The 24851-nt window shown below is 44.6% G+C and overlaps 1 protein-coding gene across 1 annotated transcript in view; it reads right to left on the bottom strand.

Moving 5' to 3' along the window:
- The window catches only part of AP5Z1 (adaptor related protein complex 5 subunit zeta 1), a 121628-nt gene that overhangs the window by 18120 nt on the left and 78657 nt on the right, over nt 1–24851 (bottom strand). Inside the window, exon 14 of the mRNA XM_069209975.1 lies at nt 18881–18978. Coding sequence (XP_069066076.1) covers nt 18881–18978 — 98 coding nt within the window. The remainder of the gene's footprint in view (nt 1–18880; nt 18979–24851) is intronic.

The raw sequence follows: 24851 nt of genomic DNA, 5'->3' as shown, positions 1-24851 counted from the left end.
TCCCCCCTCCTTCTCACCGTTCTCCTCTTTGCTTTTTCCCCGCCGCTGCGTCCCCTCCCGCCTCCCCTTTCCTTCTTACCATTTTCCTCTTTACTTTTTCCCCGCCGCTGAGTCCCCTGCGGCCCCTCCCGCCTCCCCCTCCTTCTCACCGTTCTCCTCTTTGTCTTTTCCCGCCGCTGCGTCCTCTGCGGCCCCTCCCTCCTCCCCCCTCCTTCTCACCGTTCTCCTCTTTGACTTTTCCCGCTGCTGCGTCCCCTGTGGCCCCACCCCCCAGCACTCTCATTGGACAGGCCCTCCCAGCTGTCACTCCCACCCTCCCCTCCTCTTATGGCACCCGCGGGCGCGCCAAACGCAAGCCCGTCTGCACCCGTCCGTGCCCAGCGCCAGAACCCCTGGCCCGCTCAGACACACCTACTCCCCCCTCACCCTCCACTCTCTCAACCCAGGCCCCCGTCCCACATGCACCACATCTAGCCCCACACACTCATGGCCCCTTCACCTGCTACACCTGCCACTTCTCCTGCTCGTCATCCCTCACACCACACACCAACCATAGCGACCCCACCTTCAACAAATACAACACCCCCAACACAAGACTCACCAACCCTGCCCCCACCAACCAAACCTGCAGCACACCAGCCCACAACCAGAACACACCCCGCAACAACACCCTCACGCACCACACCAACACCACCCACCACAACCACCTGAACTGCCTGCTCCTCAACAAACAGCTCCCTTCACAAACATGCCACAGAACTCTGGGACCTCATCACTTCACACTCACCTGACATCGCCTTCCTCACGGAAACCTGGACCAACCCCTCCTCAGAACCCAACATACCATAGCCACCCCCAAGGGATACAAACTCCAACACAAAGACCGCCTCAACAGGCCAGGCGGGGGCATCGCCATCATACACAGAGACACCAAAGTCACCACCAGCTCCCAAGACACTATCGGCAACACTGAACACATGCACTTCCTCATCCACATCAACAACTACTTCACCCTCAGAGGTACACTAATCTACAGACCACCCGGACCACGCCCGCCTTCTGTGACACCATCGCCGACAGCATCAGCCAGTACGCCCTCACCTCCACAGACTACATCATCCTCGGTGATTTCAACTTTCACTTAGAAAACCCACACGACCACAACACTACCTCCCTCATAGACAACCTCAACAACCTGGGACTCAAACAACTGGTCACTGCACCCACCCACTCAGCAGGACACGCTGGACGCAATCTTCACCTCAAACCAACACATAGCCTACACCCACACCACCGAACTCCTCTGGACTGACCACCGCTGCGTCCACTTCTCCTTCACCAAACCCCCCACACACTACCATCAACACACCACACCCTACCGCATGTGGGACAAGATCCCCACAGAACGACTAAACTCCCAACTGGTCCACAACCACCCCCCCAACACCAACGATCCCAACGCAGGAGCACACAACCTCTCCAAATGGATCACTACCTGCGCAGACACACTAGCACTCCTCGGAAAACATATCACCACCCGCAACATCAAGAATGCCCCATGGTTCACCCCTGAACTCCAAGACTCCAAGCGCAAATGCCGCCAAGCTGAGAAAATATGGAGACTAGAACCCTCCTCAACCAAATTCCCCACACTCAAAAGCACCATTTGCACCCATCACCAACTCATACGCACCGCCAAAAGAGATCACTACAAGACACGCCTTGACAACAACTCCCAAAACAGCAAAGAACTCTTCACCATCATCAATGAACTTGCCAAACCCAAAGCCAGCAACATAGACACCACACACACACAGTCCCTATGTGACGCCCTTTCCAACCACTTCCTCCCAAAAATCCTGGACATCCACAACAGCTTCATATCACACACACCCACCACACATACCCCTCACTCACCCAACTCAACCCCCACCCAAGACCCCCCCACCACACTATCCACATGGACCCCTACCACACACGAAGAAACCGAAAAAAACATGAACTCCATCCACTCCGGTTCCCCCTCCGACCCCTGTCCACACTGCATCTACAACAAAGCTAGCCCTACCATCGCCCCCATACTCTATAACATAATCAACTCCTCTTTCGACTCCACCACCTACCCAGATCCATGGAAGCACGCGGAAATCACCGCTCTCCTAAAAAAAAAACATGCCGACCCGGAGATCCTCTCCAACTACCGCCCCATCTCCCTCCTCCCTTTCCCCGCTAAGATTGCAGAGAAATTAGTCAACACCCGCCTATCCCACTTCCTCGAAGCAACCAACACCCTTGACCCCTCACAATCTGGGTTCCACAAGAACCGCAGCACAGAAACTGCCCTCATCACATGCACGGACGACATCAGGACCAAAGTCGACAAAGGCGAGACCGTCGCACTCATCCTCCTAGACCTCTCTGCAGCTTTTGACACCGTCTGCCACCACACATTCCGCACACGCCTCCACAACATAGGAATCCGCCACAAATCTTAGACTGGGTCACCTCATTCCTCACCGACCGAACCCAGAGAGTCCGCCTTCCACCCTTCCACTCCAACACTACCAAGATCACCTGCGGAGTCCCCCAAGGGTCCTCCCTCTGCCCCACACTCTTGAACATCTACATGATCCCCCTAGCCAACATTCTTCGAGCACACGGAATCACTATTCTCTCCTATGCAGATGACACCCAACTCATCCTCTCCCTCACCCGCAACCCCACCACCGTCAAAACCAACCTACACGCCGCTCTCCTAGACACCGACAACTGGATGACCACTAACCACCTCAAGCTCAACTCAAACAAAACCGAAATCATCATCTTCGGCCCCAACAAAACCACATGGGATGACTCCTGGTGGCCCACCGCCCTAGTTCGTGCACCAACGCCCGCAACCCACGCACGCAACCTCGGCATCATCCTCGAACCCTCCCTCTCCATGACACAGCAAATCAATGCTCTAACCTCCTCCTGCTTCCACACACTCCGCACTCTAAAAAAAATCCTTCAAATGGATCCCCCCAGAAACCAGAAAGACAGTCACCCACGCACTCATCAGCAGCAGACTGGACTACGGCAACACCCTCTACGCCGGCACCACACTCAAACTCAAACTCCAAAGAATCCAGAACACAGCCGCGCGCCTCGTCCTTGACCTCCCCTGCCACGAACTAATCTCACCACACCTCAAATCCCTTCACTGGCACCCCACAGACAAGAGAATCACATTCAAGATCCTCATCCACGCACACAAATCCCTCCACAACACCGGCCCAACCTACCTCAATGAAAGAGTAAACTTACACACTCCGACACGCAACCACCGATCAGCCGACCTCGCCCTAGCCACAGTCCCCCGCATCCAGCACACCACCACAGGAGGCAGGTCTTTCTGCTACCTCGCCCCCAAAACCTGGAACTCCCTCCCCACCGGCCTTCGCAAAACCAAAGACCTACTGGTCTTCAGAAAGAACCTCAAGGCTTGGCTGTTCGACCAGTGACCCTCCCTGCCCCCCCTAGGTCCCCCCCCCGCGCCTTGAGAATCTCACAGGTGAGTAGTGCGCTCTACAAATTTCTTTGATTGATTGATTTTATATATATATATATATATATATACATATATATATATATATATATATATATATATAAAATCAATCACTGTAAAAAAAAAAAAATCAAAGGTTACAGGGACGTTATAGTTAGGTTCTGAATTTACACGCACAAAACCATACAAATTCAGCTATTATAGTTAAAGTTAGTTATTTCAAATAACTATAGTTCAGGCCCTAAGCTAGTTACAACTCGCGTCCCCACAAAGCAAAGTTATGTCACCAATAATTTTATTGCAAATGTTGCAGTGATGATATCAATGACGCCATGGAGATGTCATGAATGATGTAATATGTGAGGTCATTAGCAGTGCATGGCTGGGGCACCAGTTATAGTTCTTTTTTTTGTTGTTTTTTTTTTTTTAAGAACAAAACGTTATGTTGGCACTGAAATTCACCTTACTGTAACGTCATTTTAAACTTTGTTTTTTTCAATGAAAAAATATATACATATATATGTGATTAGGGCCAGTCTGTGGCCGAAACGCATCATGGCAGAATAGCACTAAATAAATGGTGGTGTAGAAAAAGTAGTCTGCACCTGTTTTTTGGTGGTGAGGGACAGGAGAAATTATTTTTTTATATATATTTTAAACCTGATCTCAGAACAAAAGTTGGAAACTGCTACACGATAAATCGGCAGTGATGTTCTATGTGATGATATAGCGTGCAGCCTGCTCCAATGCTAGTCATGCTGTGTGTGTTCTGTGTGTGTGACAAAGTGCACTCCTGCTGCAAGTGCTGTGCATGTGTATGTCTTAACGGTACCAGCACTGCTACAGTGCTGGGAGTGAGGCAGATTACAGTGATGCAACCTATGATGCACCTTACCAGTGTGTAATAGTGAATGTTGATAAAACCGCTATTTAGAAGTCAAAATAATTGGCTTTGCCAGTGCTTCCTTCTCCTTTTGGTAGCCTTTATGCACCATTCTGCCACACTGTGGTTTAATCTGGAACAACATGCAGCGTCACTGTTGCGAGTGTTTGTCACCACCATATACTGGGAACTCCAGAAGTATTGCCTATTGGCGACTGTGGGTATGATGCATGACAGTCTATAAAATACGCCAAACTAGTGTTCCTGCAGCTCGAGATGTTCACATGTTATCAAGACATCAGAGGAACAGGGGAGTCTAGAAAGATTATTTAACAAGCATTGGCAATAACAACTGGTCTTGCCTGTGCAGCCCTATTGTCTTTGTAAATGAACGAGGCAGACGGTAAGAGCAGCGAGGTCGCTAGGGGCCCAAGGTGCAGCACTGACAGGGGAGACTGCAGTATGGGAACCAAGCCAATTGAAAGGGCTATCAGATGACGTTTTAAGCAAAAGGGGATCCCATTTATACAGGCAAGTTAGACGTTCACGAGGAGTCACACTGAGTGGGGCCACAATGCGAAGAAAAATAAGAGTGAAAAAAAAAAAAGGTGTCTGAACAGCACTCCATAAATAATTACACAAAAAATCGTGACTCAGTGGAAGTGGGCATGCAGCGACATGAAAGAGGTCGGAGGGTCGGGTAAGCACAGACGGGGGCAGAAGTGATACAGATATGTACTATGTATCACAGTACTCTGAACGGCTGCAGTGCCTCATGTGCTTGTTCCACAGAATTTTGGCTTAACCGCACTATGAAAAAAAAAAAAAAAAACGCAAACAGCGACATATTGGGGGGGGGGGGGGGGGAGTAGGCAGCAACATGGGAGGAGGTAGGAGGGGCAGGTAAGCATAGGCGAGGCTGAAAAAGTACAGCTATGGGCATAATGTAAAGACTCTCACTGAGCTGAGATAGGATGGTGGTGAACACGTAACGCAACATAAATAAACATGAGAGGCTGATATGTGTGAGCCAAACAGCAAAACAGTCTAGCGGTCCTCGTGTTTTTAAGAATAAGTAAACAAATGTGGTACAGAGTCCTTGGTAAGCTCCTACCTAGATGGTGCAAATATCGGCATCAAGTAAAGACTCTCACTGGGTTAAATAGAATAACAGTGAGTACCGGATGCAACCCACGATAACCAAGTACGATACCTGTAAGCCAAAAGTTCAAACAGTGGTGCGCGTCTGAAGCACAGGAGCAGGATGCAGTCACCACCTTGTGTATTTATGCGATCCATTACAGATCAACAAAGGACCTCCTAAGGACTGAGAAGTGTCCCCCTGGTTTGGCCATTTTAGAATGGTAAATAGAGTTCGAGCAATCGAAACAGAACTAATAATAACTCTAAGCCCTACTGGGAGAATCAATGTGAAAACAAATGATTAGAACCCTGTGAAAGAGCACTTTAGCATTCTGTATAATCTGTAGGAATACTATGTCGAAATACACCGCTGCATAGCGGAACATGAGAGGAAAGCATGTAAACTCGCAAGATTCGGCCAACTTGTACTGAAGTGAGCACACTGTGAAGGGCTGGGCCGAAATGTAAATACAATTATCAAGCAGAGCAGAGACGGTAAAAGGGGCATTGTAGTGGGGAATCAACCAATCAGCATGCACAAAAAAAATTAAATAATTTTGCATTGCGGAACAGTCGACTGCTATGTTATTTCAACTTGCAACCACCATGAAACGTGGAAACCTTCAAAACTTTTAAGGTCGTAAGTTTAAAAAGGCAGTGTAAACAATGTTAAAAAGCTAATGTGTCGGAGGGCAGCACAGTACAATTTACTTAAAATTCCTGATTTCACACAGCTTTGTCATGTACATTTGAGAAAAATGCAATAATAAGCTGCTCTGATGCCCCCAAAATGCTTGGTGCAACCAGTCCGGTCAGAATTCCACTTCAAGAATAGCAATATTCTGGCCACAGACATGGAAGAGGACATCATGTAAGAAAAAGGACTACATGTTAGAACTTGAATAGGACACTATTACGTCAATGCAGTAGCAGCACAAGAACAAAAAACTTCAGACTAACAGGTGAATAGTGTGAAAGAAACACACACCCTCCAGCCAAGACATAACCGACAACAAGAGTCAAGGGACGATGCCAAGGGGCCGAACTCAACTAGGAAAAGGGCAACTGCTGCCACAAAACTGTGCTAGGAAATGGTGGGGAAGAGAAAGAGCCCTGCTAAACAACAAATAACAAGACATAAACTCAACCAGTAAAAACAGCCAAGGTCACGCAACCAAGGTCAAAAAGAGGCCTCCCTCCCTGTGTGAAGACTGCTACATAAATCGAAACCCAGTAACAGAGCCAGGCTTGGCTAATACTGAAACCCCACCAGGGTAACTGCAAGAAATACATCCTCAAAAGGGTGTTAAACAATAATGAAATATACTACCATGCGGTGTGAATGAGCTGTCATACAGCAGGAGCACCGGTAGGTACAGACAACAGTTCAGCTATATGAGTTATGATAAATGCAAGAGGAGCTGCTCCCATCCATTACAGGTCTCAAAGGAGTGAATCTGGGTTTACTGTGGTAGATAGCTGTGAGGTAGATGAGGGTAGATTGGAGCAGAGTGGGCTGAGGTAGACTGGAATGGGATAAATTGGGGCAGAGGGGATTGGGGTATATTACAGTGAGATGGGGTGTTGTAGGGCACATTTAAGTGGAGTGGGGTACTTGGAGTGTGGTAGACTGGTTGGATTATAGTACAGGAGATTGGAAAAGAGTGGTCTACATTGGGGTACATTGGAGTGGGGTATACTGGGATAGACTGGAGTGGAGTAGATTGAAGTGGCTTACAATAGAGTGGCATAATGTAGGTTGGAGTGGAGAAGAGAGGGGAATATAGTAGAGTGGAGTAGATCCAAGTGAAGTAGATTGTAGTGAGTATACTGCACTAGACTGGAGTGTGCTAGACTGGGGTGGAGTGGGTTAGATTTTAGTGGTGTGAGGTACATTTTTAGTGGGACTGAGTGGGGTAGACTGGGATTGAATGCAGCGTGGTGAAGGGGAGTGGAGTGGGCTAAATTGCAGTGGACTACAGTGGGGTAGATTGGACTAGAGCAGGTTCCAGAATGGGGTGACATGGTGGCATTGTGGGCAAAAAAATGATGTACTGGGATGCTGCCGGAGTGATTTACAGAGGCTGAGATTAATTCAAGCCATTCCATCCATCACTGTGTTGTTTTTGCATCCGGGCCAACAGCAAGCGATTGACAGGATACACACCCGAAAGGTAAACAATATATATTATAGGGGCAGCAAATACACTGTCGGGAGGGGAGACCTAAAAGTGAGGCGCGGGTAGCCCATCAAGACGTAGGAAGCACATATGTACACTCCTAAATTCCATACATGCTTTTGTGCCCCTGTGGCAAACAGCATCCCAGAGTCCCTAAAAAAAAAAAACACATAAAAAATTAAAAGGGAACAGTGTATGTATACCCTAATCCCCTAGCTTTAGTACAGCAGTCCACCTGGGACCTTGACAGAGCTTAAAGGTTTTTTTTTTGTTTTTTTTTCTAAGATGTCAGCAAAATGCGCAGCTTGATCTGTGGATTACACAGAGATTATTTTACAAAAAGAGAAAATTGATTTCCCGCATTTTTCAGTTAGTTTGCCCCTGGGTTGGCCAGGTCCTGGGGGCATTATGGCATAAAAATAGGATGGGGACACAGTAGGGGGCTGGCCCAGTGTGTGGTGGACACTTATGGTGTTACACCTTATATAGTGGGTCCAGGCAAATCTTATTATATAGTTTACAGTGTCTAGATAGCCAGGACTCTCTAGTGGTAGCTGTGGTGAGCAGCCAAGACTTATCTAAGAGGCATGAGAAGACCTTGCAATACCACAACAGTCATACAGTCACTAATCACACCTGAAAGAAACCACACAGTGTTGCAAAAATAAAGGTACTTCATTACAGAAACACTAGATTAGATTACTATCGGTATACCCCCTTGGGAGGTAAGTACACACAAAATATACACAAGTAAGTAAATAGCAAGAGCCCTATGGGGGAGTGGGGGTAAACCATGTACTAAAACAATGGAATGTAAGGACAGGTTCTCCACCAGAGTGAACGGAGGAGGTAGCCAAGGGCTGGGGGAGAGTGGAACCCCAGCGCCAAAAAAGGGTGTGTGTGCCAAGGCGTATCCTTTCATGCAATTTATGAAGTGCAGGAGATAACCCTACTCTTTAGTCATAACCCAGGAAAAATATACCTGTTGCTGTGCTCGTAAAGAAAAATGGGAGGAGGAAAACTGAGCAGGGATGGACATTTATTGGGGGAAGCAACACAAAAGGGAGAGAGTTAGAAAACATGCAATCTCAAAGTGCTGAAAGAAAACAGAAAAAGTAGTTCCCTGAATGTTAGCAGTGGAAGGATACAAATCATACAATGTAAAGGATGGCAAAGAAGATATGCTCAAGGATGGTGGACAAAAACAAACAGAAAAGCCATCAAGAAAAAAAAGGAAGCAAACAATGATAAGCTACATAATGAGAAATACATCATAATAATAAAAGGACACATAGGGGGTTATTCTAACTTTGGAGGAGGTGTTAATCCGTCCCAAAAGTGATGGAAAAGTGACGGATTTACCACCAGCCGTATTACGAGTCCATTATGGAACTCGTAATATGGCTGGTGGTATATCCGTCACTTTACCGTCACTTTTGGGACGGATTAACACTCCTCCAAAGTTAGAATAACCCCCAAAGAGTACATTACGAAGACTATAAAACGGACTGGAAATGGATAAGGACATAAGCAAATGGCCATAATAAATAGCTTGAGAATAATCTCCTTTCAAATTGGAGTAATGTGAAGAATCAATTTTATACATTTTTACTGAAAACATATACATTTGATTTTTTATTTATTTTTACTTTCAAACCTTCACTATGAGGTACATTGCAGGACAGATTGCTCACAAAACACCTGAACATTGTATGTTCCTTGAAATTTTCATTTGTTTAATATCACCCAAAATGTTCCTGCTTGGATCAGACTTCACAAGTACTAAGACTGAGGCTAGACTAGTATAACTAGAACATTTAAAACCATGACTAATGTTCAAGTTTAGCAAGACTCTTTGGATAAACAAGTAGAACAAACCTCAATTTACAGTAAAATTATGTGAGCTTACAGAGCAACCATAAAGTGAGAGGCCACAGGTGGGGGTGATAGAGGCGGCACAATGCCTATTACAACAGCAACGCTGGTGGAAAGCTTTACTAGGAACTGAAAACCCACTGGGATTAATGAACACAATTTCACTGCTTTTAAACATTTCCATTGTAAATTTTACGTATTAATAAAATGAAGATAAAGATTTGCAAAGAATATTAGGCTGTGTATTAAAAATAGTGAGAAAATCAAGAGATGTGCTAAAGCATGGAAGGGAAGATGATGCAGACAATCAAAGCAAAGAGGATAAATTAAAAACAGTAATCTGGAAGAGATTTTTATAAAGAAAATATGTTGATGGGAGACTTTAATTACGATTCATCTATTATTTGTATTTAACATGGTTTCTAGGAAAAACAAAACAAAATTAAATGGTTGGTGAATTTTAGAAACATTCCTGTAAACTCCTGATGAACAGATGAATATAATCTTGAAACGTACACCAATAAAAATAATATGTCATTTCAATGTTTAAAGGAAAAATTGCATTTTGCTGGTGGCATTAGTTAATAAAGAAGGCAGAACTTTATTTAGCACTAGGTTCCCCATGATAATATTTTCCAGAGGACAATTTTTTTAGTGCATCAATAGGTTTTACAAAGTTAAATGTTGCCTACCCTGTAAGCATATGTTTGTGACGTGTAATGCTGTAGACTCATATGCTCTGCACACTCCTGCCATCTAGTGTTGGGCTTGGACATGTGCAACTTGTTTTTCTTCAAAGAAGAGTTTTTAATCACAAGGACTCCTTTTATAACTGATTATCTGCATGGTCATCGGTTCAATTATTAGATTGTTTTCAGCAGTGAGGTGATAGTGGTGCAGCATTGAAAAGAAGAAGATGGCCATGGGAAAGAGACAACAAGAAAAGTGAAATCTGCAACATCCAAAGGCTTCCGGGAAAGAGGGTGGGCACAAGTGAATCTACGAAACCACATCTCACAAACAGATGCTAAAAGGATAAGTAATATATTGTGTTTGTAGTGTAGCTTTAGATAGACATGGTCTGCACAGACTGTAAAGCAGTTCCCGTAAGCGGTGGCTAGCCAGAGGATGTTACAAAATACTGAAAAAGCATAAGTACGATATACCTGGCCAAATTATACTTTTTGAAGTGAAAAGACACCCACACATTAGTGCTTTGTGAATGTGTGCGGAGTGGACCAAGTAGCTGCTTTACATAAGTCACCTATGGGGATGTTGACAAAGAAGGGCATGGAGACTCCCTTTTTGCAGGAATATTGGGGCCTAGGTGGTGCAGGCAATTTTTATTTGGCTTTAGCTTAGCAAGTTTGAATGCACTTGACACGCCATCTGGCTATGCCAGATTTAGAGAGAGCACTGCCTTTACTTGGTTTAGTTAAGGTGACAAAGAGTTCTTGAGTTTTGTGAAACAGCTTTGTCCCGGCAAGGTAATACATGAGGGCCTGCTTGAGAGTGAGTGAAGAACCCTCCCTGCTACGGAGTCTAGCTGTATGAAGAATACTGTAAGTTCAATGGTCTGATTAAGGAGGAAGGGAGATACCACCTTAGATAGGAACTTTGGGTTAGTTCTAAGTGCAACAAAATTTCAGAGTAACTGGAAGAAAGGTTTTTTACGGTAAGAGCTTGAAACTTGCTTACACGCCTTAAAGATGTAATGACAAGGAGGAAGGTAACCTTCCCAAGAGGAACTGAAGGGAGCAGGTATGCAGGGGCTCAAAAGGCCCATAAACTTAGAGAGGATGATGTAGAGCTTCCACACGGGCCAGGGATACCCTGGGTTGAATAAATCGCTTCAGTCCTTCCACGAAGGCTTTTATGACAGGAACGCTGAATAAAAAAGCATGGTCCCTGTTTTGTAAAGAAGCTGAAACTGCAGCGAAGTGGAGATGGATATAAGTGTAGGCAAGGTCTTATGTTTGCAGAAGTAGGTAACAGATTATGAGCCAGATTTAGATCTTGGCGGAGGGGTCACTCTGTTGCAACAGTGACAGATATCCCACCGCTGAAGTCTAAATACCATAGAAAACAATGGTATTTAGATTTCAGCAGACCAGATATGTTATCGTTGTGACAGAGTAACCCCTCCGCTGAGACCTAAATCAAGCCCTATGTCTTTGACCATTGGTGTCAGGGGATCAGTGTGCGCAGGAAGGCAGTAGTGGTCACACATTCTCCATTTTATGGAGTAACAGGCCTTGGAGGTAGGCCTACAGGCTTTTTTAAAGATGGACATGCATTCTGGCGGCAGTTTGAGGTAACCAAACTCTAGGACTTGAAGAACCAGTTGCAAGATTGAGCTGCCTAGGTTTGGGACCCCCATCTGTGCCTTGGTTCTGCTTTAGAAGGTCAAGCTGGACAGGAAGTTTCTCTGGATGAACTACAGATAAGTTGGGAAGGGTGGTGAATCAGAGTTGTCTGGTCTAGGTGAGCCACCAAGATAAGATTGAGGGTGGTTTGCAAAGCTTCTGAACCAAGTACAGAAGGGGTGGGAGCTGCGGAAAAACATAGGCAAATATCCCTGACCAGTTAATCCAGAGTGCACTGCCCATGAAATGTGAGTGCACTGCCCATGAAAAGGCAAAGCTTTTCTGTGGTTGCGAGGAGGCCTGCGTCTGATAATCCCCAATGAGGAAAGTTTGGAGAAGGGCTTGAGGGTGGAGTTCCCACTCGTGGACTTGTTGGTGCATCCTACTGAGCAGGTCTGCATAGTCGTTGTTCACTCCTGGAAGGTACTCCATTAGTAGGCTTTTGGCTAGCTCTGACAGCTGCTGTAAATGGGTGCCCCTTGTTTCTGGAGGTAAAACATGGCCATCATGTTGTCTGTCTTGATAAGGGGTACCTTGCATTTAACCTGGCAGAAAAAGGCCTTGAGTGCTAGCAGAATTGCTAGCAACATTAAGTAATTTATGAGGAAGAACGGTTGATGAGGTGGCCATGTGCTCTGAACTATCATGCCTTGCAGATGTACCCTCCACCCAGCCTGTTAAGGGATGCATCTGTTGTGATCATCATCTGCAGAACTGGGTCTTGAAAGGGCCAGGCCTGCAACAGATTGTTGCTGTTCCACCATTGCAGAGTGTGATGGGTGCTGACCCACACTAACACTAGATCTTCCTACTGAGCCTTTGCTTGTCACCATTATGTTGCCAGGATACTTGTAGCAGATGCAAATGTAACCTTCATGGGGGTAATAGCAGACGTGGCCTATGTGAGGGTGAAGGAGGTGGAGGGCGTCGAGGAGGAGGAGAGATGGGGGATAGAGAGGTAATGAGCTGCGCTCCCTCTCTTGGCGTTTCTCCGGCCTAAGAGGAGGTAAGCGCTCTAATGCAAGCACTTCCTTGAAAGTCAATTTTCTCTTTCTGGAAAGAGTGTCCAGCACCTTGGGAAATGGCTTGGCAGAGATCCTCACAGTATACGGACCGCTGAAGAGTCTCTTCTGCCAGGCATCAAGTTATTCCTGGAAATGGTGGAGAATGGGCTTCTCTAAATCCTCGGATCCCTCCTACTCACAGTGTGTGCTTGGTAGGGATGAACTGGAGAAGCTGGTCGCTTCAGGGGCTTGCCTCCAGCTCCTTCTCAGTGTTTCATTCCCCGAAAATGTGGGAGTGTCAATGTCGCGCTGGTGCTCCAATTTGCTCAAAGCGAGTCGCCGATCCTGCCAAAACCTTAAGGCCTTTTTGAGCGAAACACCATACAGGCACAACAGGCAGCCTTATCATGCTCCAGCAAAAGGCAGAGGTTTCAGACCTGGTTGGGGCTAGTAGAAGGATATTTGGAGTGACACTGTGGGCAGTTTTAAAAAGGAGTCCTTTCCATCACCGAATCCTTATTCTTGGAGAGAAGTCTGATGAGTAACAAGGCCCCACGAAGGGCAAGAGCTACGAGATGGGCATTGAGTGTAAAACCAATCACCAAGCCCGATAGAGGTTCTGATAAGAGGAAATTGAAGCAAATGAAGATTGTTGGTGCTGACAGGATAGACTGTAGGTGTTAGTGGATGAGCACGACAAGGCTCAACCCGGAATCTGATTGGCAACACGTCTGAACTTGAGGGTGGAAAGAAAACAAACTAACAATGGAGCTGATGCCCATGCACATTACCAGTCACAAGAGTCACTATTCTGTTACTCGAAACACCTCTTCGAAGAATATAGGAAGAATATGAGAATATGTTGCACACATCCAAATCAAACACCAGATAGCAGCAGTATTCAGAGCATGTGTGTCTACAGCTCTACATGCCATGAACATTATGTTATTTTAATAATATTAAGTAAATGTATTATAGGTTATTCATTATATAGAGCTGTTGAAAAAAGGGAATGTTAAAATTGTGCAGTGTGATTTTAGGAATGCAAATGAATAGATTACTTCTGACATAATACAGATGATATGTAAATGATATCAATAAAGAAGTGAAAGTTGATTTTAAACCAATGATTTAAAAAAAAAAATATCTCCCCTAGTGGCGGTCGGCACTAGGTAGTGGTAGTTAGGACCACGTTTCCATAGAATTTTTTTTTTTTTTACTTGCCTATATCTTTGGTGCTGTTGGACGAATCTTCACAATATTTTCCAAAAAAGGTGCCCCGGTGATTCTTGTTGCACACAGAAAGTTTCAGGGTGAGGGGGGCGGTCAAAAAAGTTGTGTTTTTTATGTTAATTACCTAAGAACCTTTAGACACAACTACAGCCCGACCTGCTAGACGGAAATACACCAAATTTGGCAGAAAGCTAGCTTTTGGTACACAGCATGTGCTTTCGCTTATTTGGTGTAAATCTTTCCAGTACTTTTGAAGATATTCATGGGAAATGTTTTTTATATATATCTCTGGCCACAGCGTCTTCACGATTATTTCGCAAATATTTTGAGAAAATGTGCGAATTTTCACGAATGCGCATGTGAAAACAAGCGTTGTGTTTGGCTGCCCGCAACCTGACTAGAAAGTTGGAGCTGCCGTTTTATTTCAGGAGACATGGTCCCCAGGGGTGAAAATCCTAATTAGAAGTGGCATAAGGAGTCAAGGTGAAGGTACCTGGATCCCAGGAGTGTGATATAGGTGTGTTTCAGGGGCAAATTATGGGTTTCAAATAATTTGGCATCACCATGACAGTTTTGTATTTTCGTGAATTATTTGCTAAATATTCATGATCATGAAAAAAAAATTGAAATAAAAACAATACTCATTCATACACTAATCCATTCACTCATACATGCACTCAGACTCATGCGCCCACTCAGACTCACACACCCACTTTCAGACCCACTCAGGCATCCACTATCAGATCCACTGACAGAGACAGGCCCTGTGGCCAACCTGCACTGCGCACGGCCAAAGGCTGTGCGGGGTTAGGTGGTTACAAGGGCATGACTGCAAGGCCTGGCTCCAGGCCAGGCCTTACAACCAACCCCCATCATACACAGCCTTTGGCCGTGCACGGCGGGGTTGGAATAACGCATAGTAATCAAAATTACTTTCTGTTAAAAAAAAATATAGAAATTCACTGAAAAAAAACAAAGGTTGCAGGGAAGTTGTAGTTCGGTTCTGAATTTACTCATACAAAACTTAAGAAATTCAGCAATTAGAGTTTTTTTAAGTGACTATAACTCGCGACTTCGCCATGCACAGCCAATTACTCCACATATGGTATCATTGATAAGATCTTGTATGGCGTTTTTTATATAATCACTGCAACATTTGCAATAAAATTATTGATAGGCCTGTGTGGGCAGAGACCCGATGCAGGCCTGGGTTCTATGGCTGTTGCGAGAGAATAGATGCGGCTGCACAGAGGAGGACTCCCATTTCTAAGAGCCAGAGTTGGTGCAACAGTTTCCCCGGCACCGCTGTACCTGCCAAGGGTGATGGTATTGGTGTCACGTGTGGCTTCCCCATTACTTAGGCAATGCACTCCTGGAAGAAGACAGCTCATGGACTCGGTGCACATAACACATGTGGCACAAGTCAGGAAGGCCAGAAGAAGGGGTACTGCACTCTACGCCTCAGGGCGCTCGGCACACTCAATCAGAATAGCGCATGATGGTGCATATCACAGGTGCTGTCTTGAAGAAGCACTTAACGTGCTGGTGTTCAGAAGAGTGCACAGTACTCAACACACGCTGAGAAACAGCAGAGTGCTCCTCTTGCGCTAGTCGTGGAGCAATGAAAAATGGAGCGCTCACCATGCACTAGTTGTGAGGAAGGCAGGAAACAGTGCTCCCCACGCACTGGAGTCCTTGGGGAACACTTGAGGGGCACAAAGGCGACATGCAAGCTAGCACAAGAATCCTTCTTGTAGTGTGGCATACTTTCCGGTAGCCTAACAGGCAGGCGGGCCAGCACACAACAAAGTAAGTAGTACAAATGTTGGTTCCTCCTGACAATACCAGAGTGCCCTGGTGGAGTAGGGTCAGGGACCAGCTGGCAGCAGGGCAACAAACCAAAAAGCAATCCAGTCAGTCTTTTAGGCCACCCAACCGAGTTGGCAGCAGGGCAAAAACAGAAGAGCAGTCCAGATGAGTCATTTGTGCAGCTCAACAGTCCTTCTTACAGATGTTCAGTCCCAAAAGTGGTCTAAAAATTATGGGGTCAGAGCCCCTGTACATATTCTTCAAAATGTCTTTGAAGAAAGGGGTTACTTCAAAGGATCCCTTTCAAGTGACACACAACAGTCTTTCAACCCAGCCCTGGTCCACACATCTGCATGGGGCAAATCAGCCTATTGTGAGGGGGAAGGACACAGCCTATTGACATGTAAGGTGTGAACGACCCACCCTCTCCCCAGCCCAGGATGACTATCAGTATGAAGATGGTAGCAGATGCCTATTCTGTCACACCCAGCCCCTTCTGTGTTGTGGCTGTCTGGAAAGTATGCCCCAAATATAGCTGTCACTCTGCCCTGGACGTGGATTGGAGTCAGGATGCAAAACACTAGAATTATAAGCACAGAGATATGTAAGCTTTCTAAAAGTAAAGCTAAACAAGTGCCGACAAAGGACTTATTAAGTGAAAACATATTAGATTAAAATTAATTGGAGAATGTTCAAAACATTACATCAAAAACATTATAGTAGTCAACAATAAATGCATCAGTCACACAAATAAATTGAGGAGGCAGTTGTATAAACACAGTAAATCATATATTTGAAAGAGTAAGAAAATATCCAAATCCAATTACAAATGGGTACACAAACTAAAACCTTCAAACAAACATGGACAAGGCAAAAGTCTTATAATCAAATCACAGAGGCATAAGCCAGCAGTCCATGTGGGAGTAACAGATTTAAGAAGCTCATATACAAAAAATTCCCCGTCAGGGAATATTCCACTATTCATGATGAGCTAATAATGAGATGGGTTGTGTGTAATTATGTTTTGGTCCAAGTTGCAGATGTCAGTAGGACCATCCTCAGGACTCAGTTTGAGGGAAGATCAATGGACCCCTGAGCACCTCAATAATCGAAAGAATCAAATTGCTTGGATAGGGCATGATTCCTTTGGCTACATCTTTTAAGTGGCTACAAGTGCCTACTTTCTAAAAGTGGCATTTATAAAATACTAATGTAAAGTCCAACTACACCAGTAAGCAGGATTTATCACTATCATTCCAAATATACCAAACATGCCCAAATGACTCCTCACAGATCAGAAATTACTACTTAGACATACATAAGGGAATTCCCAAGGCAAACCTATAAGAGCAGCAGCACTCATAATAGTGAAAAACAGAATAGGCTGTTTGTCTCTAATAGGACATGTAAAATTTATAAGTCCAGGTCCTATTTTTTTAGTTACACAGCACCCTGCTCTTAGGGCTATCTAGGGTCTACCTTAGGGGGTGACGTAGGTATAGTAAAAGGGGAGTTTAGGCCTTGGCAAGTAGTATGAATTGACAAGTCAATGTGACAGTAAGCTGCGAACGTAGGCACTGCAATAGCAGGCCTGAGACAAGTTTGAAAGGCTACTTCTGTGGATGGCACAATCAGTGCCGCAGGCCCAGTAGCAGCAAATAATTTTTCAGGCCCTCAGTATATGGGACACCACTTTACAAGGGACTTACAGGTAAATTAAGTAATCCAAACAGGTGTAAGCCAATCATACCAAGTTTTAGGGGAGAGACCACATGCACTTTAGCACTGATTAGCTGTAATAAAGTGCTCCAAGTCCTAAAGCCAACACAAGGAGGGTCAAAAAAATAGGAGGAGAAAGGCAAAAAGCTTTGGGATAACCCTGCAGAAAGGGCCATTCCCAGCAACTGTATTATGAATAAAGATCTGCTGTGGGCTAGCTAAGAAGCAGCAATCAGAAGGCTTGTGTGCTCATTCCACTAGAACAAAGACTGCTACAACTGCTCTGTTGTGCAGTGTGCTAGGTGTGGACATTTACCAAGCAGGTATGTGGTTGTCCCGCCACACGTTCACAAACCATTACTGCCTGGAAAGCCGGGCCTGATGGTATGAGCCCTTAGACCAGGAAATCCTGCAGGACATGTTGGGCGGAGTCATCCACAGACCCTAATTCCCTGAGAGGGCGGGGTTACTGATTTGGTATCCACTCACAAGGTGAGCAGTCTGCAGGTGGAAGTCCCTATCAGAAGAATAAGTTACTTACCTTCAGTAATGCCTTTTCTGGTAGACCGTATCGGACCACAAATTCCTCACTGACCCACCCTCTTTACATCCTTCAGAATGGACTCATCTAGTCCATATTGATAAGATGCCAATTTGGAGCACTGCACTGATACTTAAAGTTTCCACATCCAATGACATAGACAAAGAACAGAAAGGAACTGTTGTTAGCACGTGGATGTGCAGCAGATTTAGTGGCCCTGATATCACATCTAGGGCAGGACAGTCATAATGCAGAGCCACACAACACCACCTACTGATGCCCAAAGAGTTGCTATGAAAATCCACCAAATCCAGTCTGGCACCCGATGGAATTGACAAAGTAAGGAACCTACAGTTAGATGGAGTCTACCACAAAAGGCGTAACCAAAGGAAAGTAACCTATTCTTCTGTCTGTGGAATCTGGTAAAGAGCCAATAGGACTAATGTATATATAAGTAAATGTTTGGGTGTCACTTTGTTCTGGGTGACCTGGTTAGTAGAACAAAGCAAACTGATAGGACAAGTGCTAAACACGAAGCAATATTGAAATGTATACATTTATCAACCTGTGATGAACTTACCTATGAACATCCATTTTAAACTTGGGCACGTCATACAACATGGAACTCCGCTTCAAAAGCACCAAGGTAAGCTGGTTTATTAAGGGGCCATCGGCAAACTGAAACAAAAAGGAACATTGTCATCCTCCACAAATTCAAGCTCCAGACTCTTTGACATGCATTGCTAACACTGACTACTGAAACTATGGGAGTCAACAAGTTAAAAGAAGAAGAATTGCACTTATTCTCTGCGCTTGATATAATGTTGAGTCCTGACAAAGCATGCTTGCACTACAGACTATGTCATATAGTACTTCAAACATACCCAATGTCTAAATTGTCACATTGAGACACTTACTCAAATCAATTGCATGGGTGGGGTCGCACAAGAAAAAAAAGTGGCAGGAGATTGTGTTGGAAGTAGAATCTTAGAGCCAGGAAGATTATTATTTTCATATAGCTCGTGTGAGAATATTATTTAATGTTTTCCATGTAGTTCTGGTGTACAAAGTGAATCTACATCTTTTAGTCACACTTTCTTGCTCCTTTATTAGTTACAATGTGTTATAAATAATTGTTTCTTAAAAAATAAAAAAGGTAAAGGTCATCGTTTAAAAAAAAATGTTTAACTGAAATTATGTGTTAAAAACGGATGGATGTGAAACCAATGGAAATTTAAAACTGAGGGGGTTGTGGGGACACGGCATGCTCTAAAACTTAACCTGAACACTTTTACCTTCTCTGGTTTATTAATATACCCTCCACCTGGTTTCCCCACCCAATTTATTCGAACTTTCCTGACATTGCAGCTGAACATAGTATACTACGCGCCAACTTGAACCTCCACTTAGAGAACACCAATTGTAAAATATCCAGAATTTGTTTGGGGGGATCCAGTAGCAATTCAACTAACCCAGAAGGTCAAAGCCCCTACCCATCTACTTGATCCAATATTTACCAACCTGCAAGGAATTAATTATCAAGGACTCTTGGCATACTGTGCATAATCCTGCCATCTAGTGTTGGGCTCGGAGGTTACAAGTTGTTTTTCTTCTAAGAAGTCTTTTCGAGTCACGGGACCGAGTGACTCCTCCCTTTCGGCTCCACTGCGCATGGGCGTCGACTCCATCTTAGATTGTTTTCCCGCATCGGGTGACGTAGGAGTTGTGAGTATACTAGAGGTGCCCAGGCAATGGAGTAGTAATGTATGTATCTAATGTCTATTAAAATAATATTTATTTACATATTTACAATTGTTATGCAACTAAAAACGGCTACAGGCTACCGGGGAGGTGGGAGGGTGCATGTGAATCTGCAGCTTCTCATGCCACGAACAGATGTACACTGGGTAAGTGACATTTTCCATTCGGTGGCATGTGTAGCAGCAGATACACATGCTGTGCATAGACTACTAAGCAGTTATCTCCCGAAAAAGCGGTAGTTTAGCCTGTAGGAGTTGGAGTTGTCTGAAATAATGTTCTTAATACAGCCTGTCCTACTGTGGCCTGTTGTGTTGCTAACACGTCTACACAGTGATGCTTAGTAAATGTATGTGGAGTACAGCAGGTGGCTGCCTTACAAATTTCTGTCATTGGTATATTCCCAAGAAAAGCCATTGTGGCGCCTTTCTTTCTAGTGGAATGTGCTCTTGGTGTAATAGGTAATTCTCTTTTTGCTTTAATGTAGCAATGTTGAATACATTTAACAATCCATCTGGCAATGCCTTGTTTGGATATAGGGTTACCTGCATGAGGTTTTTGGAAATCTACAAACAATTGTTTTGTTTTACAAAATTGTTTCGTTCTGTCAATGTAATACATTAGTGCACTTTTTAGGTCTAATGTATGCAAGGCCCTTTCAACTACTGAGTCTGGTTGTGGAATGAAGACTAGAAGTTCCACAGTTTGGTTTAGATGGAATGGTGATATGACCTTTGGTAAGAATTTCGTATTTGTACAGAGAACCACTTTATGTTTATGTATTTGTATAAAGGGTTCTGGAATGGTAAATGCTTGTATTTCACACACTCTTCTAAGTGATGTGATAGCTATTAGAAAGGCTACTTTCCAAGTCAGGTATTGAATTTGACAAGAATGCATGGGTTCAAATGGTGGGCCCATGAGTCCTGTCAATACAATATTAAGGTTCCACGAAGGTACTGGTGGTGTCCTTTGGGTATGATTCTTTTTAGTCCCTCCATAAATGCTTTGATGACTGGGATTCTAAAAAGTGATGTTGTATGTGTAATCTGCAGATAGGCAGATATTGCAGTGAGATGGATCTTAATGGAAGAGAATGCTAGATTAGACTTTTGTAAGTGTAATAAATAGCGTACAATGTCCTTTGTGGAGGCATGTAGTGGTTGAATTTGATTAGTGTGGCAGTAGCAAACGAATCGCTTCCATTTGTTTGCGTAACAATGTCTTATTGTAGGTTTTCTGGCTTGTTTAATGACCTCCATACACTTTTGTGTAAGATTTAAATGTCTAAATTCTAAGACTTCAGGAGCCAGATTGCTAGATTGAGCGATGCTGGATTCGGGTGTCTGATCTGTTGTTTGTGTTGTGTTGACAGATCTGGTCTGTTTGGTAGTTTGATGTGGGGTACTACTGATAAGTCCAACAGTGTTGTGTACCACGGTTGGCGAGCCCAGGTTGGTGCTATGAGTATTAGTTTGAGTTTGTTTTGACTTAGTTTGTTGACCAGATAAGGAATGAGTGGGAGTGGGTGAAAAGCGTAAGCAAATATCCCTGACCAACTGATCCATAGTGCATTGCCCTTGGACTGAGGGTGTGGGTACCTAGACGCAAATTTTTGGCATTTTGCTTTTTCTTTTATTGTGAATAGGTCTATGTTTGGTGTTCCCCAGCGGTGGAAGTGATCCTGTAGGATCTGGGGATGTATTTCCCATTCGTGAGTTTGCTGGTGATCTCGACTGAGATTGTCGTCTAACTGAATCTGAATGCCTGGTATGTATTGTGCTATTAGGCGAATGTGGTTGTGAATTGCCCAATGCCAAATCTTTTGTGCTAAGAGACACAGTTGTGATGAGTGTGTGTCCCCTTGTTTGTTGAGATAGTACATTGTTGTCATGTTGTCTGTCTTCACAAGAATGTGTTTGTGGGCTACTAGTGGTTGAAACGCTTTTAATGCTAGAAAAAACGCTAGCAGTTCCAAGTGATTTATGTGAAGTTGTTTTTGTTGATTGTCCCATTGACCCTGTATGCTGTGATTGTTGAGGTGTGCTCCCCACCCCACCATGGAAGCATCTGTTGTAAGCTTGAGGCACTGGGTCTTGGAATGGCCGCTCTTTGTTTAAATTTATAGGATTCCACCATTGAAGCAAGGAGTGTTTTTGGCGGTCTATCAACACTAGATCTTGAAGTTGACCCTTGTGTCCATTGTTTTGCTAGGCATTGTTGTAAGGGCCGCATGTGTAATCTTGCATTTGGGACAATGGCTATGCATGAGGACATCATGCCTAGTAGTTTCATTACAAACCTTACCGTGTAGTGTTGGTTCGGTTGTATGCTTGATCTTCCATTTTGGAACGATTGGACTCTTTGTGGACTTGGAGTGGCAATTGCCCTTTGTGTGTTGAGTGTTGCTCCCAAGTATTGTTGTATTTGGTATGGTTGCAAATGTGATTTCTGGTAATTTATAGAGAACCCCAGTTTGTGTAGAGTTTCTATGACGTATTGCGTGTGAAGAAGACACTGTTGTTGAGTGTTGGTTTTTATTAGCCAGTCGTCCAAATATGGGAATACGTGCATGTGCTGTCTCCTTATGTGAGCGGCTACTACTGCTAGGCATTTTGTGAATACTCTTGGGGCTGTTGTTATTCCGAACGGTAGCACTTTGAATTGATAGTGTATGCCGGGCATTATAAATCTTAAGTATTTTCTCTGAGAAGGATGGATGGGTATGTGGAAATACGCATCCTTGAGATCCAATGTTGTCATGTATTCCTCCTTTTTTAATAAGGGAACTACGTCTTGAAGTGTTACCATGTGGAAGTGGTCTGATTTGATGAAGAGATTCAGTGTTCTGAGATCTAAGATAGGTCTTAAGGTTTTGTCCTTTTTTGGAATCAGGAATTATAGTGAGTAGACGCCTGTTCCTTTTTGATGATTGGGTACGAGCTCTATTGCTTGTTTTTGTAGTAGTGCTTGGACCTCTATTTGTAATAGGTCTAAGTGTTGTTGGGACAGACTGTGCGTTTTGGGTGGCACATCTGGCGGGAATCTTGTGAATTCTATGCAATAACCATGTTGGATAATTGATAGGACCCATGCGTCTGTGGTAATATGTGTCCAGTTTTGGTAGTATGTGGTTAGCCTCCACCCCACTGGTGACAAGTGTTGGGGTGTTGTGACATTGAAGTCACATCTTGGTCTGGCTTGGTTGTTTGGAATTTTCCCCTTCCTCTTGGGAATTGTCCTCTATAGGAACCACGAAACCATCCCCTTTGATATTGTGCCTGATAGGTGGGTCTGGTTTGAGAGGTGGAAGGCTCAGATGTTTGTTGCCGAAAACCTCCTCTGAATTGTGGTTTTCTAAAGGTGCCTCTGACTTGTGGGGAATAGAGCGCGCCCATGGCTTTGACCGTGTCCGTGTCTTTTTAAAAATTTTTTCAATGGCTGTATTGACTTCCGGCCCAAACAACTGTTGTTGATTAAACGGCATATTTAACACCACTTGTTGAATCTCTGGCTTGAATCCAGAACTTCTCAGCCATGCATGCCTGCGAATGGTCACAGTCGTGTTGACAGTCCGTGCTGCCGTGTCTATTGCGGACCTTACCTGGTTATCAGATATGGTCTGCCCCCCTTCCACTACTTGCTGGGCAAGTTTTTGGTGTTCTTTGGGCAAGTGCTGTATGATGTCTTGCATCTCGTCCCAGTGTGCCCTGTCGTAGCGTGCAAGTAGGGCTTGTGAATTTGCTATTCACCATTAATTGGCTGCTTGTGCTGCCACTTACTTGCCCGCAGCGTCAAATTTTCAACTTTCTTTGTCAGGTGGTGGAGCGTCTCCTGACGATTGAGAGTTTGCTCTTTTCCTTGCAGCCCCTACAACCACTGAGTCCGGTGTGAGTTGCTGTGTTATGAACACAGGATCTGTTGGGGTAGGTATGTACTTTTTCTCAACTCTAGGCGTGATGGCTCTTCCCTTTACAGGCTCCTGGAAGACCTGTTGCGCGTGCTTGATCATGCCCGGGAGCAACAGCAGACTCTGATAGGAAGCGTGGGTGGATGCCAGAGTGTTAAAAAGGAAGTCATCCTCCACTGGCTCTGTGTGCATTGCTACGTTGTGGAACGTAGGTGCCCTGGATAGTACCTGCGTATATGCAGTACTGTCTTCTGGTGGTGACGGCTTTGTTGGATAACATTCTGGACTGTTATCCGATACTGGTGGATCATATAAGTCCCATGCATCAGTGTCATCTTGTGTCATCCCAGTATGTGTGGGTGACTGCATTATAGGCGTTCCCACTGGTGACAATTGTGGTGAGTGAGGTGGGGACGGCTGTGGTGAGAACATCGGTTGTGGAGATTTGTCTCTAACCACCTTTGCCTTAGGTTGCATTTCTGTCTCCTGAATGGCAAGTTTCCTTTTTGATTTGAGTGGAGGTAAAGTTTGTATCTTGCCGGTTTCTTTTTGAATGTGTAACCTCCGTTGTGTATGGTCAGGTTCTTCCATACTTAACTCTTGCTCAAATCGATGTCTTTCCTTGAGTTGGCTGGAAAGTCCTTGCTCTTCTGTAAAAGAGCTTCTTTTCGGCTCAGAGGCTGCTTTTTTTGGTACCAAGGTTTCTGTTGTTACAGTCTTTTTCGGTTCCGAGGAGATTTTCCGTGGTTTGGTCGATTCGAACTCCCGGTGTCGAGATCGTTCGGTGCCAGATTCTCGACCGGAGTCAGAAGTCTTCGGCAATTCTTTGGCCTTTTTCAGTGCCGATGTTTGGTCACCTTCCTTTCGGTGGGTTGAGCCATGT

This window comes from Pleurodeles waltl, chromosome 10, assembly GCF_031143425.1.
Source record: "Pleurodeles waltl isolate 20211129_DDA chromosome 10, aPleWal1.hap1.20221129, whole genome shotgun sequence".
Lineage (NCBI taxonomy): Eukaryota > Metazoa > Chordata > Amphibia > Caudata > Salamandridae > Pleurodeles > Pleurodeles waltl.
The sequence above is the reverse complement of the archived record's forward strand: the minus strand, read 5'-3'. Positions and strand labels throughout refer to the sequence as shown.